The 13,406-nt window shown below is 36.3% G+C and overlaps 1 protein-coding gene across 1 annotated transcript; it reads right to left on the bottom strand.

The window, feature by feature from the left end:
* On the bottom strand, nucleotides 1–11,781 carry LOC118805267 (60 kDa lysophospholipase-like). Its single transcript, XM_036565956.1, has 12 exons — nucleotides 11,683–11,781; nucleotides 11,240–11,332; nucleotides 10,245–10,383; nucleotides 6,815–6,953; nucleotides 6,560–6,685; nucleotides 5,964–6,059; nucleotides 5,255–5,381; nucleotides 5,027–5,157; nucleotides 3,746–3,925; nucleotides 1,053–1,163; nucleotides 732–779; nucleotides 1–642 (listed from the first exon to the last, which is right to left on the bottom strand). Exons 2-12 carry the CDS (start codon nucleotides 11,307–11,309, stop codon nucleotides 619–621), a joined length of 1,191 nt encoding a protein of 396 aa, XP_036421849.1. The 5' UTR covers nucleotides 11,310–11,332; nucleotides 11,683–11,781; the 3' UTR covers nucleotides 1–618.
* Between the last annotated feature and the right edge of the window lie 1,625 nt (nucleotides 11,782–13,406).

Raw genomic sequence — 13,406 nt, 5'->3', positions numbered from 1 at the left:
TACAAGTTACATTTTAAGATAAGTGGACATTGCTGTGGCTGTTGCTGTGTAAGAACCATCACATTACAGAATGGTTTAAAGCTGAAACTGGTTACAATGTCACCGCACTAGCAAAGTAAATGTTAGCTAAATGTTAGGAAAACTGACATTTTCAGTGCAGATCCAGTGTAATTAATGTCTTACTGTGAGTTATTACACACTTCCTTTCACTGATGGAAAAGATGTCTTAAAAACTGCTGTTACAGTGTAATTACAAATGTAATTACATTTATGTTATTGCCTTCGTTGATTACATGATAGAGAATATGCTGTTACACCTATCAAGATACACGTCTACTTATATGAGGCAAAACTGAAGATGACACATGTAATTATGTGAGCTGTTCTGCTGTAATCCATCTGTAACAGTGACAATATCATCAGTAGTAACAATGATCTTACATGTGTTACTCATGTGTAACTACAAAGTTAATAGAGACACAATATAAAGTGGGACCAATTAGTTTTTTGATTATGTTATAGGACATAGTTTTCATGACCTTTCCCACAAACAGATCAAATCATTTCATGTTTTAATAATTAATCATCTTGACGTTGATTTTGGTTCGGTGTCCGTCCTCACAGGCCAGGTTCTGTTTTCAGCTGAAAAAAGTGGAGAGAAGGGTTTTAAGTACGAACGTCATCATAATCCTGAATCAATTCCACAGGAACAGAAAAGGCCTCTGACTCACCCACATCGCGGGGGCACGTGACTCTCCACAGACGCTGTGCTCCAGTATCTGAAACACATCAGAAAGCACACAAACATTATTTTCTTACCTAAAACCTAATCTTACATTTTCCTTTTATCTTTTAGCTCAGGTTTTTGTCCTAGAGGATCTCATGGTGGTTGGGAGTGAGCTAGCAGCTTCTCAGGTCAGCACTAGTTCCTCCGCATAATGAACCAGCACCACCAAACACTGCTTTGATGAAAACTTTAATAAACACATAGTAATATGACATTTTGACAATGAGGGAAAACACATTCCAATAAAAGCAAAGCTCGGACACACCTGCTGTCTTCTCAGATGGTCAAGATCTGATTTCAGCACCCAGATCAGTTTGGTCATTGCTGCTTCAGGAGTGATGTCATATCCAGGAATAACATGTGCATCTGTCAGAATCTGACACAAAATGAAGTGAGATCACAGTGATCACTGTACATGGAGCGTTCTCCATGCTTACAGGCAGGACGATAGAAAATAATATCTCCTCCTAAAAGAAAACAGCACATCAAGCGACAAGGACAAAACTAAAACCTCAACAAATACAGTGGTCAAGCCAACCTTTCAGCAAAACTAAACTAGCCAAGAAACAGACGAGAAGAAACTAATCCATGAGGTGGAGAAAGGTGAGCTGGAAGATCCTTTAAATTCTATAAGAACATTAACCAAAATCTAACGGTTTATAGAGAAACTGCAGCCTGCTGAAGATTCAGACAGATCAACATCTGGATGGACGTTCTTATTTATTATAATTATTACCTATTATGAGCTTTTAATATTGCATTAAAACATGTTATACAAATGTAAAGTGTGCAGTTAGTTCAGCGCTTACGTTGTTAGCTGGTAGAACTGTAGTTCTTTATGTTCTGACGTTTCCAGCATAGACATCCTGACATTTTTGCAATATGATACTTTCTTTAGCCATGTTTATGTATATCAGAGCTACCTTTGGTAACTCTTTCTATGAATGTCACCTTTGTAAGCATCTATAAACACATTAATAACATGTTATAATGCATTCATAAGATATTATAAACATAGCTATAAATATTTATAAAAATGCATTATATGTTATAGCCATGTTTATTATGCATTATGAATTGTTAACATAATACATTATAAGTACTGATCATAACAAATTATAAGAGCTCATAAGTGGTATTTGTCCGCTCTAAGTAAAGTGAAGCGTACTGTACTAAAGCCTCCTCCAGTGTTCAGAGTGAGGCTTCAAGCTGAAGTATTTACTGAAGGATTTACTGAAACACTAAAACATTCACAGTAAAGCACATTACAGGCTTCAAATGACAGAGTTTAAACTAGTGCTGCCATCAGTGTTTTACCCAATGTGGGAAAGGTAATGTACACCACCGTTAGCTTGGTATTTGTCTTTACTTTACACTCTCCAAGCTGGGACTGACTTCTTTGGCACTGACATTATAACATGTTATTAACACTATTTATAATGCATTATAGTAACAATTCATAACGTATAATAAACATGGCTATAAAGTGTAATTCAGTGTAATTCTTTTTTATAGATATTTATAACTATGTTTATAATTCCTTATGAATACTTTATAACGTTATAAATGTGTTTATAGATGCTTACAAAGGTGACATTCATAGAAAGTGTTACCCTACCTTTCTTTGATTAATGTAAATAAACATGCTTGTTAACCAGTTTTTGTGGTGTAATTGTCTCAGAATCTAATAATAAAGGGTAACACTTTATTTGAAGGCTACATACATATGGATGTCATAACACATGCATAAGCATTCATTACGGTATTTATAAGGCAATACTTGAGTATTTATGCGCTTATGTGGATAATCGCAAGATACTATAAGCTATAGTAAATGGCTTATTGACATAGGTGTTTTGTACTGTAACACATGAAGAACTACACAGAACTGATGTAAACCTCTGAACTAGACCTTCCTTTTATGTTTCATTACTTGGGAACGATGGTTCATAACAGTGTTATAAACAGAACAGCCCATCACTTCAGTTTAGGGTCCCTTATGTCAATGTCATGTCATTTAACGTTAAATCATTAAAATGTGATTTTGCAGTTACTAGCTACTATTTATGACTAGATGGTCATAAATACTCAAATATTGCTTCATACATATGTTATTCAGTTCTTATGCATGTGTTATGTAGTCCAATGAAGTGTTACCTAATAAAGTAACGAGTTATGAATGGTGGTGCTCTTTACTTGGTTCAAATTTGCACATCAGTTGCACGTGAATAATATATCGCTGTTGTCAGATCAAAACCTATCTCCAAAACAGTAACTTTACAGGAGAAAGAAAAAAGGTACTTTACATTTAATGTAAGTCTATGGAACCAGACACATTTTCACGTCATTTTGGGCCGTTTCTTTTGGTCCATTTATCATGGAATTTTGAAACAATGTTAAGGGCAACAGGCATTTTCAAATTATGTCAAAAACTGAAAATGACAAAAATGGAGATACAAGGTTTTGTTCCAACAGTAGTGATATATTACATTGTTATATATAATATTACTCAGGTTACATCAACACAGTTCTTTCTTTCAGTTTACTCACTTTTGGCAAGAACTGAGTTGATGTAATATATTTTATTTATGCAGAACCAAAGTACATTTGAATTAAGTAAAGTCAGTGCCCTTTTTTCAGTGTATAATCTGTAGTGTAATTGCAATAATATCCTCAAGGTGGTGCTGTACTGTGAGATATTGGTGCTGCTGTTCTGATCCACTCAGCTTTCTGCCAATATCTCACCGTAGAGCACTTACTCCTGTCAATTACTGTGTCAGTGTACAATATGAGGCATTTCAGTACATGAAGAGAGCAGCACACTGAAAGATGGGAGGAGGTACAGAAACTCACTCCATTCCTGCTACGAACTACAGCGTTTCACTTTAATAGTGTAGAAAGACCACAATGATAAATCTATAGACTCCTGAGGGTCAAAAAGCTTTTGCTGAGTGGTACCTTTGATGCAGCATAGATGGGTAAGACAGTGCCACGATACACCTGAGAGCAGTTCAGCATCAGAACACCTCTTTTATCTGCTTCAGTCAGGAGATTCTTCAGCCAATCAACTTCTGGAACATTCCCAGAACCAAAGGTCTCCAGGACAACACCATCAGCTCCATCCAGAACTCCTTGCACCTGGACAGCAGGCAAGAGACTTCATATATACACATTTGTTGAGTACACCTTTAGGGCACCTGCATTTCTGACAAACATATTTTCTTTATATATATTTACATATTACTAGGAGGTCCTCCTAGTGCACTTGCACAATGCTTTAAGGAATTGTTTAGCATTTCTTTCTTTTTTTTTGGTGACATTTATTTGATAAACATATATCATTTTACTATTTATCATCACTATCATTGTTTTAGTATTGTTTTCTATTTAATATATCGCTGCTTTCTGAAGAAATCTCCATTTTTGTTGTTTTTCAGTTTTTATCATAATTTGAAAATGCCAGTTTCATGAAGAATGGACCAAAAGAAACAACACAAAATGACTTGGAAAAACATCTGGTTCCATTGACTTACATTAAAAGTAAAGTAGGTTTTTTCCTTCTCCTGTAAAGTTACCGTTTTGGAGATACAAGGTTTTGTTCTACAGCAGTGATATACTCCATTTATTTACTTATTTATTTATTTATTTATTCAACAGCGATATATATTTTTTACTCTACTTAGCTGTTTTATTTATTTATTGTTATTGCTAATCTACTGAATAGTTTTCTCCAATTGTTTTGTTTTTTTCATCTTATTTGTCTTTTAAATTTTTTACTTCTTTTCTTCTTATGTACTGTTTTAATAATCATTTTTGGTCTTTTTCTGCTACACTCTAACTATCATAAATTATATTTACTCTTTTCAGTCCCTCATTTTTTGAACAATGCTTGGCTACACTGTAAATGAGGGTCACCCACAGTGTACCCCGAGTTTAAATTAAGGTTGACTGATTGATGTAAATTTTGCCTCATTAACATTCTCATTGTCAGTGGTCTATACCGGTGGTGCCTTATCATCTAAGGACTGACCACGGTCTATGCTGCCAGTGCTGCGTGATCTCAGGACTGACCACAGCAAATACCACCAGTGGAACTGTACATGTGCAAGAACAATGTAAATGAAGCTGCCGGCTTTATGTTACAGAAAAGATAAACTAACAGACAGATTTCAATGAACGAGTAGAACTAATGCTGACGGTTGCATCAGCATACAGTACTGAATTTTGTAATACACTTACATAGCTTTCTGTCACCCCAGGGAAAAATCGCAGGATCCTCACTTCTGGTTTTTTTTTCAATGTGAACGTGCGCTTCACAGAGCAGGAGACGACAGGCTCCACCTTCTTATGCTCAATTACTGAAGTAATCACTGAGAACATAAAGACATTCATTTGTTTTCCAGTGAAATATGAAAGTTTCATGTAGGTCTTGAAAACCTGAAAACAGTGAAGTCATGTGACACTTACGCTTGATTGTGCTTTCCAGGCTAGCAAGAGGATAAACGTCAGGGCTGTCGAACACACCGAAGGAGTCACAGTCAACCTTCACCACTCGGTTGCCCTGGTACAGTTTGTTCAAGCAATAAAGCATCACCTGCACGTAGAGAATAGAGATCAAAACTGCGAATATTGTTCATTTCTATTGTAACATTTCATTATGATGGTGTGCGCAGAAATAAACGCCTTCAATCTGTATTATGATGTAAAATATTGACTTTTATTATGTGCTTTTGTGCACATAATATTGTGAACCTTAAATACATTTTTCCAGGTGAAAAGTTCGTATTTGTACCTTTTCATAACTGAATGTTTTAAAACAGAACAGTAAAATAAAAGCCTGGAGACGAGACGGGGTGTGTGGAGTCAGTACAGCTTAGAACATATCATTTCAGTGGATTATGGTTCAGTTATGTTCCCTGACTAAAGGTACTGAGATGTACCCTTGAGGGTCCCACCCCAGTGACAGGAGGGGCACTGCCCCAGTGACAGTTTAGTACCTTTATTTCTGAAATGCCAGAAATAGCAAGAAAAAAATAAAGACAAACACTGCGCAGGAGCAGTTATTAAAGGACCTACATAATAAGCAGTCATGTGTTTTCAATATGGATGCATAATTCAAACAAACAAAACATAATATAAAACAAACTGAGGTTAATGTTACTGTTCTTCAGCCAACCTTATGCAGCACTTTTCTGTCAGAAAAGTACCCAGCCATGAGCATAGAACCAACAAAGTTATCCAGACCGTCAGTCCGAGGATGGAAGATGGGCATCTACAGAGAGATACAGTGGAAGAGAAGGAGGAATCACAGTTTTATATGAAGTATATGTGGCTTGTAGCTCCCAGAAACAAGAGGAGATATTGTTTGGAAAGTGCAGATTCTAATCCAGACCACATTGGTGTCTGTAAGTAGAAGAGGAGATATTATGATTTGAATTTGATGAAAAAAGTCATGGTTGTGTGTTTAGTGTTGTGTTGCAGACAGAAAAAAAACCCTCTACTCATTTTTTTGCAATCTTTGATGACAAAAAGTTCCGACTCAAGTCTGTCGATACAGAATGGAAGTTGAATGTGAATGTAACTGATTGTGTTTATGTGATTATGTAATTACATTTGAATCAAACTGCTAAATTACATGTTCTGAGGGCTAAAGGAACCCTGCACATACACCATGTCCTCCAGACTCACTCATAAGAACAAAAATATGTTAAAAATGTGCAAATATTTAAAAATGCATGATAAAAACAATTATTTGTGGGCTGGAAACCTGACCTGAGCTCCCGTCACGATCACAGGCTTGTGGAGATCCCTCAGAATAAAGGACAGAGCAGAAGCGGTGAAGGCCATCGTGTCCGTGCCGTGGATAATAACAAACCCATCAAACTTTTCCATATTAAGCTAAAAGTGAGAGAGAGATGAAAAGAGAAAAAGAAAGGGAGAGAGAATGAAAGGCAGATAAAAACCCAAACACAACTAAATGATTATAGTTCATGAGAAAATAGTGAAGGATGGGTTTTTGTATTTCACCTGAATTCTTTCAGCCATGGTTCCCCAATCATCAGGGACCAAACTTGAGGAGTCAATTGGCTTTGGTAGGGTATCAAGTTTGTAAAGGATCTTGTACTGTTTGTCTTTGGTTCTGGGGTCATCATCAGCCAACTGGTGACTGAGAAAACAAAGAACAAAGTGACTTTACAAACAAATTTCTCTCAGATAAATGAAAGTCCTCCAGTAGAACTTTCTCAGTTTGTGCCGTGTCCCCCGCTAACAACACAAACCCCAAAATACCAACCTTTATAATAATAAACTCTTCAGAAATAACCCAGTCGTTTAATCATGGCTGTGTCCATAGCATAAGCCCCCCTCTCTTTTTTTTTTTTTTTACAATTTTCAATATTGTACTGAAATTCATACTAAATGTGAGCCTCAAACAGCTTTTCTCGTAGGCTTTGTGGAAGTTTAATGTCACACTTTTACATCCTAGGTTGTATTCAGTGAGGTCATTTAACCCTTTTCTGGTCTGGAATTGGCCTTCAGCCTTTTCTCTGTGTTTCTGTCTGACATCTTTCTTCCAGGCTGATGTTTTACAGTGCGGGGGGTGGTCTACATGCAATGCTTGACATGGTTTGATCGTGCCTACTTGGACCAACGAGCAGTGGCTGCCTGGGTTCTTCAGTCTGACACCATGCGGCTGCGGCAGTTTGGGCTTTGAAATATTTGTTGTCCTTTGTCAGATTAATAGCCTTGTTGTTAGAATCATTTGCTGCCCTTTAGATATATAGGCCTAGGTATATAGGTTAAACTCTTAAACTATTTACTATATATTCCTGAAAAGTTGTCATAATCTTGTAAATCTATCATGTGAGCTTCCTATTTATATTAATATCAACTAAGACTTACTGGATGGGCACCGTTTGTTTTTTGTCCCTTCCTTTGTCTCCTGTTTTTATCATCTAAGGCCCATTCGCAAACACAAGGCCTGCAGGCCAGAAAGGCCCTAAAAATTATTTTGATATATATATATATATATATCATATAGATCATATAGACCCTCATATATATATATATATATACATATAAACATATATATATATATATATATATATATATATATATATATATATATATATATATATATATATATATGTATTAGCCGATTTCACCATGAGCAGCACTACAATCCCCAGCATGCACTGCAACGTAATTTCCACTGACAGCCCACTCCCAACAACAGTCTATGGGACAGCAGTTTTCTGCCCAACTGCACACATCATATCACCAAACACACCAGCTGCGTTCAGCTGCAGTTCAACCAGCATAAACACTGTAAATACTATAGACACTCAGCAGCTCAGAAACTGATTAAGAATTAATGAACTTTCAGACAGAAAAGATGTCGGGTGTTGAGTTCAAGCACACAGGTAGGTTTAAAAGAACTACATCCTGGGGACATTTAAAGAGATTTAATGGTTGTTTGGCGAATGGTATTGGGTTCATTTCTGACTGATTCCAGGTTGTTAACATAATGCATTATAAGTACTGTTCATAACAAATTATAAGAGCTCATATGTCGTATTTGTCCGCTCTAAGTAAAGTGAAGCGTACTGTACTAAAGCCTCCTCCAGTGTTCAGAGTGAGGCTTCAAGTTGAAGTATTTACTGAAGGATTTACTGAAACACTAAAACATTCACAGTAAAGCTCATTACAGGCTTCAAATGTCAGAGTTTAAACTAGAGCTGCCATCAGTGTTTTACCCAATGTGGGAAAGGTAATGTACACCACCGTTAGCTTGGTATTTGTCTTTACTTTACGCTCTCCAAGCTGGGACTGACTTCTTTGGCACTGACATTATAACATGTTATTAACACTATTTATAATGCATTATATTAACAATTCATAATGTATAATAAACATAATAAATACAATAAAGTGTAATTCATTTTTTTAATGTTTATAATCATGTTTATAATGCCTTATGAATGCATTATAACATGTTATAAATGTGTTTATAGATGCTTACAAATGTGACATTCATAGAAAGTGTTACCAACATTTCTTTCTACCGAAGCAAGTGGCTACAGTAAAAAGGCTCCGTTGGCTTAGACCTATGGCCACTTAATGTACTAATAGTGCTCTAAATCATACTTAAATCATTCTATAGGTAGATGCTCTCTAGACAACACATGTAAGGTAGAGCAGGACAGCTTAACATATTTAGATTTTTCCTAAATAATTTTGAACAAGGTTAATATATTATTATGCTACTACAATTCAGCCAAAAGCAGCGTGAGTGTAAATGTTACAACTCACCCCAAAGTGTGCCGTAGCACCCCTGAAGATTACTAACTGATGTATGTTCCCTTCCCTTGAGTGTTCAGGAACTATTAAGTTGTTATACATGATGTCCTGTTTAACTGGGGTATAAATATGAGATGACTGCAGGTGAAAATTAGTCATCTGGCTAAATGTGGTACATTTACATTAGGAAATAATGTAAATAATTAATGTGTACTTGTGCATTAATAAGTGCTATTACTCAAATTTTTAGCAACATACAAATATTAAAAGGACTGTAAATGATTTTCATAAATATATTGAGGTATAATAAGTAATACAGTATATCTTGAAACATTACAAAGTCACACCTTTATAATACAGGTCTAATTATTTTAATGATTAAAAGCAATATGTATTAATGATTTAATAATGATCAGCAAGGAAAAGTTTGCGCATAACAAACTAGCAACATAGATTGAATTCTTGTCTTATGCCCCACAAAAAGTCTCAAGAAACATGTAGCCCCACCCACTTAGATTGTGATTAGTAATTCACATGAAGGATCTCTTTGCAAATGGTGCTTGGACCCCTCTGATGATTTAATGATTAGGTTTTCAATTGAAACAAATTACTTTTTCATATGTCACTAAATAAATGGTTACTAGTTGAAACAGTGCCATTTATTAGTTTATATATAGCTTTAATATTGTTGTTAACCAAATTTAACAAAATACAGTATTAACAATGATAATTACATGATGATAATATTCAGGTTTATTAGGACCTGTTTTACAAACTGTTACCCAAACCTTTAATTTACTCGCAAACATATTGTGGTTGTTGGATCAAAACCTTGTATCCCCAAAATAATAACTTTAGGAGAAGGAAAAAACATACTTAATGTCACTACTTTTAAGTCAATGGATTCAGACTTTTTTCAAAGTCATTTTGGGTCATTTCTTTTGGTCCATTCATGCATTTAATTGTGCATTTAATTGTGACACCTGGTTTTGTTTTCTTAGACTAAATATACTTCAACTGAAGATTCACCATTTTTCCCATTTTTCAGTGAGAGATTTAGCTATTAATCCACAAATATATACAATATATTTTCATACATAATATATATAATACAATACATGATGTATAAAATAACCTTTTAAAATAAGGTTTAACTCACTATAGTGTGATGAGACCATCCGGGGTGATGATGCGTTTCCTGACTTCCTCCTCTGATTCTCCTGGGTTCCTCTCGTAAAGGATGGTGTGGGCGATGAGAAAGTCTTTGATCCCATCCAGACCCTGTGGAGCGAGTCTCCCTTCATACGAAAATAATGACATTTTTAAATCAATTCACCAGTGGATCACAAAATACACAACTCCTGCCTTTAAATGAATCAGAGATACTTTGTAAAATGTGACTCAAGGAAAAGCGGAATTAAGTACTTTAAAATGAACTCAGATATCAGAAGTCCTGTGAGTTAATCTGGCTGTTACAGAAAAACAGAGCATATAAAAAAAAACCTCTCTGCACAAACTCTGAAAGCTTCTTAGAGCTTGTCTGCATGATTGGTTTGCTTGGATTTAAGATATTGTTTCAGAAAATCCAGTTTTCTCTCATTTCAGTGTAACAATTAACACAAATCTGTACAGAAAGTATTGGAGTGTCATATCTGCCCCTGGGAATTCCGCTCCTCACCTCCAGAGGTCCCTCTCCCCTCAGCTCTGAGAGGCCCTTCACTCCTCTACTGTTTCAGCTCATAAGTAGGATTTGTAAGCAGAGTTTTGTGTGTTTGTCACTCTGAGTCTGAGTCTGCAGGTTGTCTCTGTTCTCTCGGTAACTGACCCTCTGCTCTGTTTAATGATTATCATGTTTTTGTTTGATTGTGTGTTTCTTCTCAATTTGAAAAGTATCAATTTTGACCCAATTTTGAGATTGACAAATAATAATGTCATGTACTTGGATCCCACTGATTCTGAGTGTGTGGAATTACTCAGAGAAAAAGTAGATATTTTACTGTGAAATGCTAATAACTTAATACAATTCAGACACTTGAATAAAGTACTTCAGTAAGTGTCCTTTATGGAACTTATGCTCATTTTGCATTCACTGAAACAAAGACTTGAGACACACAATCCAAAGAACTGCAAAGACTTCATAAATGATTAACTTACCAGTATCATCTTTTTTCATTCCAAATGTTCCTCCAGTGTAGAGAACATACACTTTTCTCTCTACTGCCATGGTGCAAAACTGGGAAAAGATCTCTACAATTCATTTAATACAACAGTGATAAGAAAGTTACAGTAAAAACATGATTTGAAAAATGGTAGCATTGTGAATAAGAGCAGGATTAAGACCCAACAGTATTTCAGTGTTTCAGTTTCATTCTTTTTCTATTGAAAGTGAAAGTAAGGACCTTTTTCAGGTAGCTTTCTTTCTTTTATCACATCTTTCTGTTTACATTTTACAAGGAAATTTCATTTTTAAAGGTCTATTTTCTATTTTCTTGCTTAGAAAATTAATGAAAGCATACATGGATTAAATGGGCATAAACTTACAGAACTGCACAGTACAGAAATATGAAATATGCAGAAGAAAAAATAAGCATTAATACCTTGTACCTGTGTCCTTGGTCCCACGTAGAATTAGGCTGTGTTGAAGGACTGTATGAGGACTTTAAATAGCAGCCTGCAGCTCCACCTATTTAAAAAAACAGAGGGTCATCAACAAACTATACACAAGGAGGCGTCAGCAACCTCATCATAATGCTGACTATTGATGGGTGGAGGAGGACAGCAATGTGACAATAGACTCTCTGGGAGTTAAAGGGGAATTCCACAAATTTTTAAGAAATTCTACATAATTCAATCGTTGAAATACAAACAAAGTCATTCAGAAGAGAGAAACTTACAGGCTCAGATTTCTTTACAGTGGTGCTGATAGGAACCAGGGGTCGCCACCCTGCTAGCAGTGCACTACACAGGTGTTTGGGGTGCTGGACATCTGGAGCAGTGTCAGACCCGGGTGATGTCATCAGGGTCGAGCATAGGGGCCAATACCTGTAGTAAGAGGACCAAATTCGGGCCACATCCGGCATGACATATGTGGCCCACATCTAGAAATAAAAGACAGGTAACTGTCTGGAAACTGGTAGAATTATTAAAGAAACAGAATTAGCACTGTAACTTGTTAAATACCACACAGTGAGGTACTATGTGATGAGATTAGATTAAGAGATCCTTATTAGTCCCACAACGGGGAAATTTCACCTCCACATTTAACCCATTTGTGCAGTGAAACACCACATACACACTAGTGAACACACACACTAGAAGACAGTGAGCACACTTGCCCAGGGCAGTGGACAGCCCTATCCACAGCACCCGGGGAGCAATTGGGGGTTAGCTGCCTCAAGGGCACTTTAGTCACGTACTGTCGGCTCAGGGGATCGAACCGGCAACCTTCCGGTTGCAAGGCTGGTTCCCTAACCTCCACCCCACGACTGCCCCAGTACTCTAATATTTTAGCCAGTTAAGATGCTGTTGTCTATATCAATGGCTGAGACATGAAAGACAAGACACAATTATGGAAAATAGGGCAGGTAGGGGAAGGTTAGAATGTGGAGACGGAGAATGTTGAAAAAAGAAAATGGTTATTTAATATTTTGAAAACGACTGACCTGGAAAGACGGCTTTAAAATGAATGAACACTGAAGGAAAATGACACTTGAAAGTGGCAACAACGCAACATTTGTGTGCCGACTGCTGTAAAAATCAAGAGTGTGATTGCGTGAGCAGTTTACTGTTCCACATAAAAAAACATTGATTATTGAAGAAAATGTATTGAAATGTGAACAGAACATGTAATCTTTCTCTATCTATTTACTTATATTGTTGGAATTCAACAATCAGGACAACTGCAGTGACTAGACTGACGATTGAACTACACTGCACGTCCTGAAGATCCTTGTTGCCCAGGCTGCCGGAGATGCGGTTGATGTTGCCATCATTGTTGAGGGCAATGAGGTATTGACAAAATGTGACAACACAGCAAGGCTTGCACAGCTGCAGATGTAACTGATGTGTGTCTTGAAAAGGAAACTAAATGTCACAAGTACATTGGATTGCATTGTCAACTGCATAGTTTTTATGCAATTATTTGTGTTTTTGTACTGCATATTACTTCTTCTGTTTATTGTAAACACCAAATTTAAACACCAGACAGCATTTAAACCAGAAAACTGCTCGGGTGTAATTAGATTTTATTAAAAGTATCAATGTTAAGATGATGGTTATGGGATAAGGATTTCAGGGACGAGCATGTGCCAAAATAACAACG

Source organism: Colossoma macropomum, unplaced genomic scaffold (assembly GCF_904425465.1).
Source record: "Colossoma macropomum unplaced genomic scaffold, Colossoma_macropomum, whole genome shotgun sequence".
In the NCBI taxonomy this organism is placed as follows: Eukaryota; Metazoa; Chordata; class Actinopteri; order Characiformes; family Serrasalmidae; genus Colossoma; species Colossoma macropomum.
The sequence above is the reverse complement of the archived record's forward strand: the minus strand, read 5'-3'. Positions and strand labels throughout refer to the sequence as shown.

Excerpts from the sequence above, each read along its gene's own strand:
- LOC118805267 (XM_036565956.1), bottom strand. The coding sequence starts at position 11,309 with ATGGCAGTAGAGAGAAAAGTGTATGTTCTCTACACTGGAGGAACATTT. Across the intron at positions 5,158-5,254 it reads CCTGGAAAGCACAATCAAGC|TGATTACTTCAGTAATTGAG; the intron begins GTAAGTGTCACA and ends TTATGTTCTCAG. Across the intron at positions 1,164-3,745 it reads CCATCTATGCTGCATCAAAG|ATTCTGACAGATGCACATGT; the intron begins GTACCACTCAGC and ends ATTTTGTGTCAG.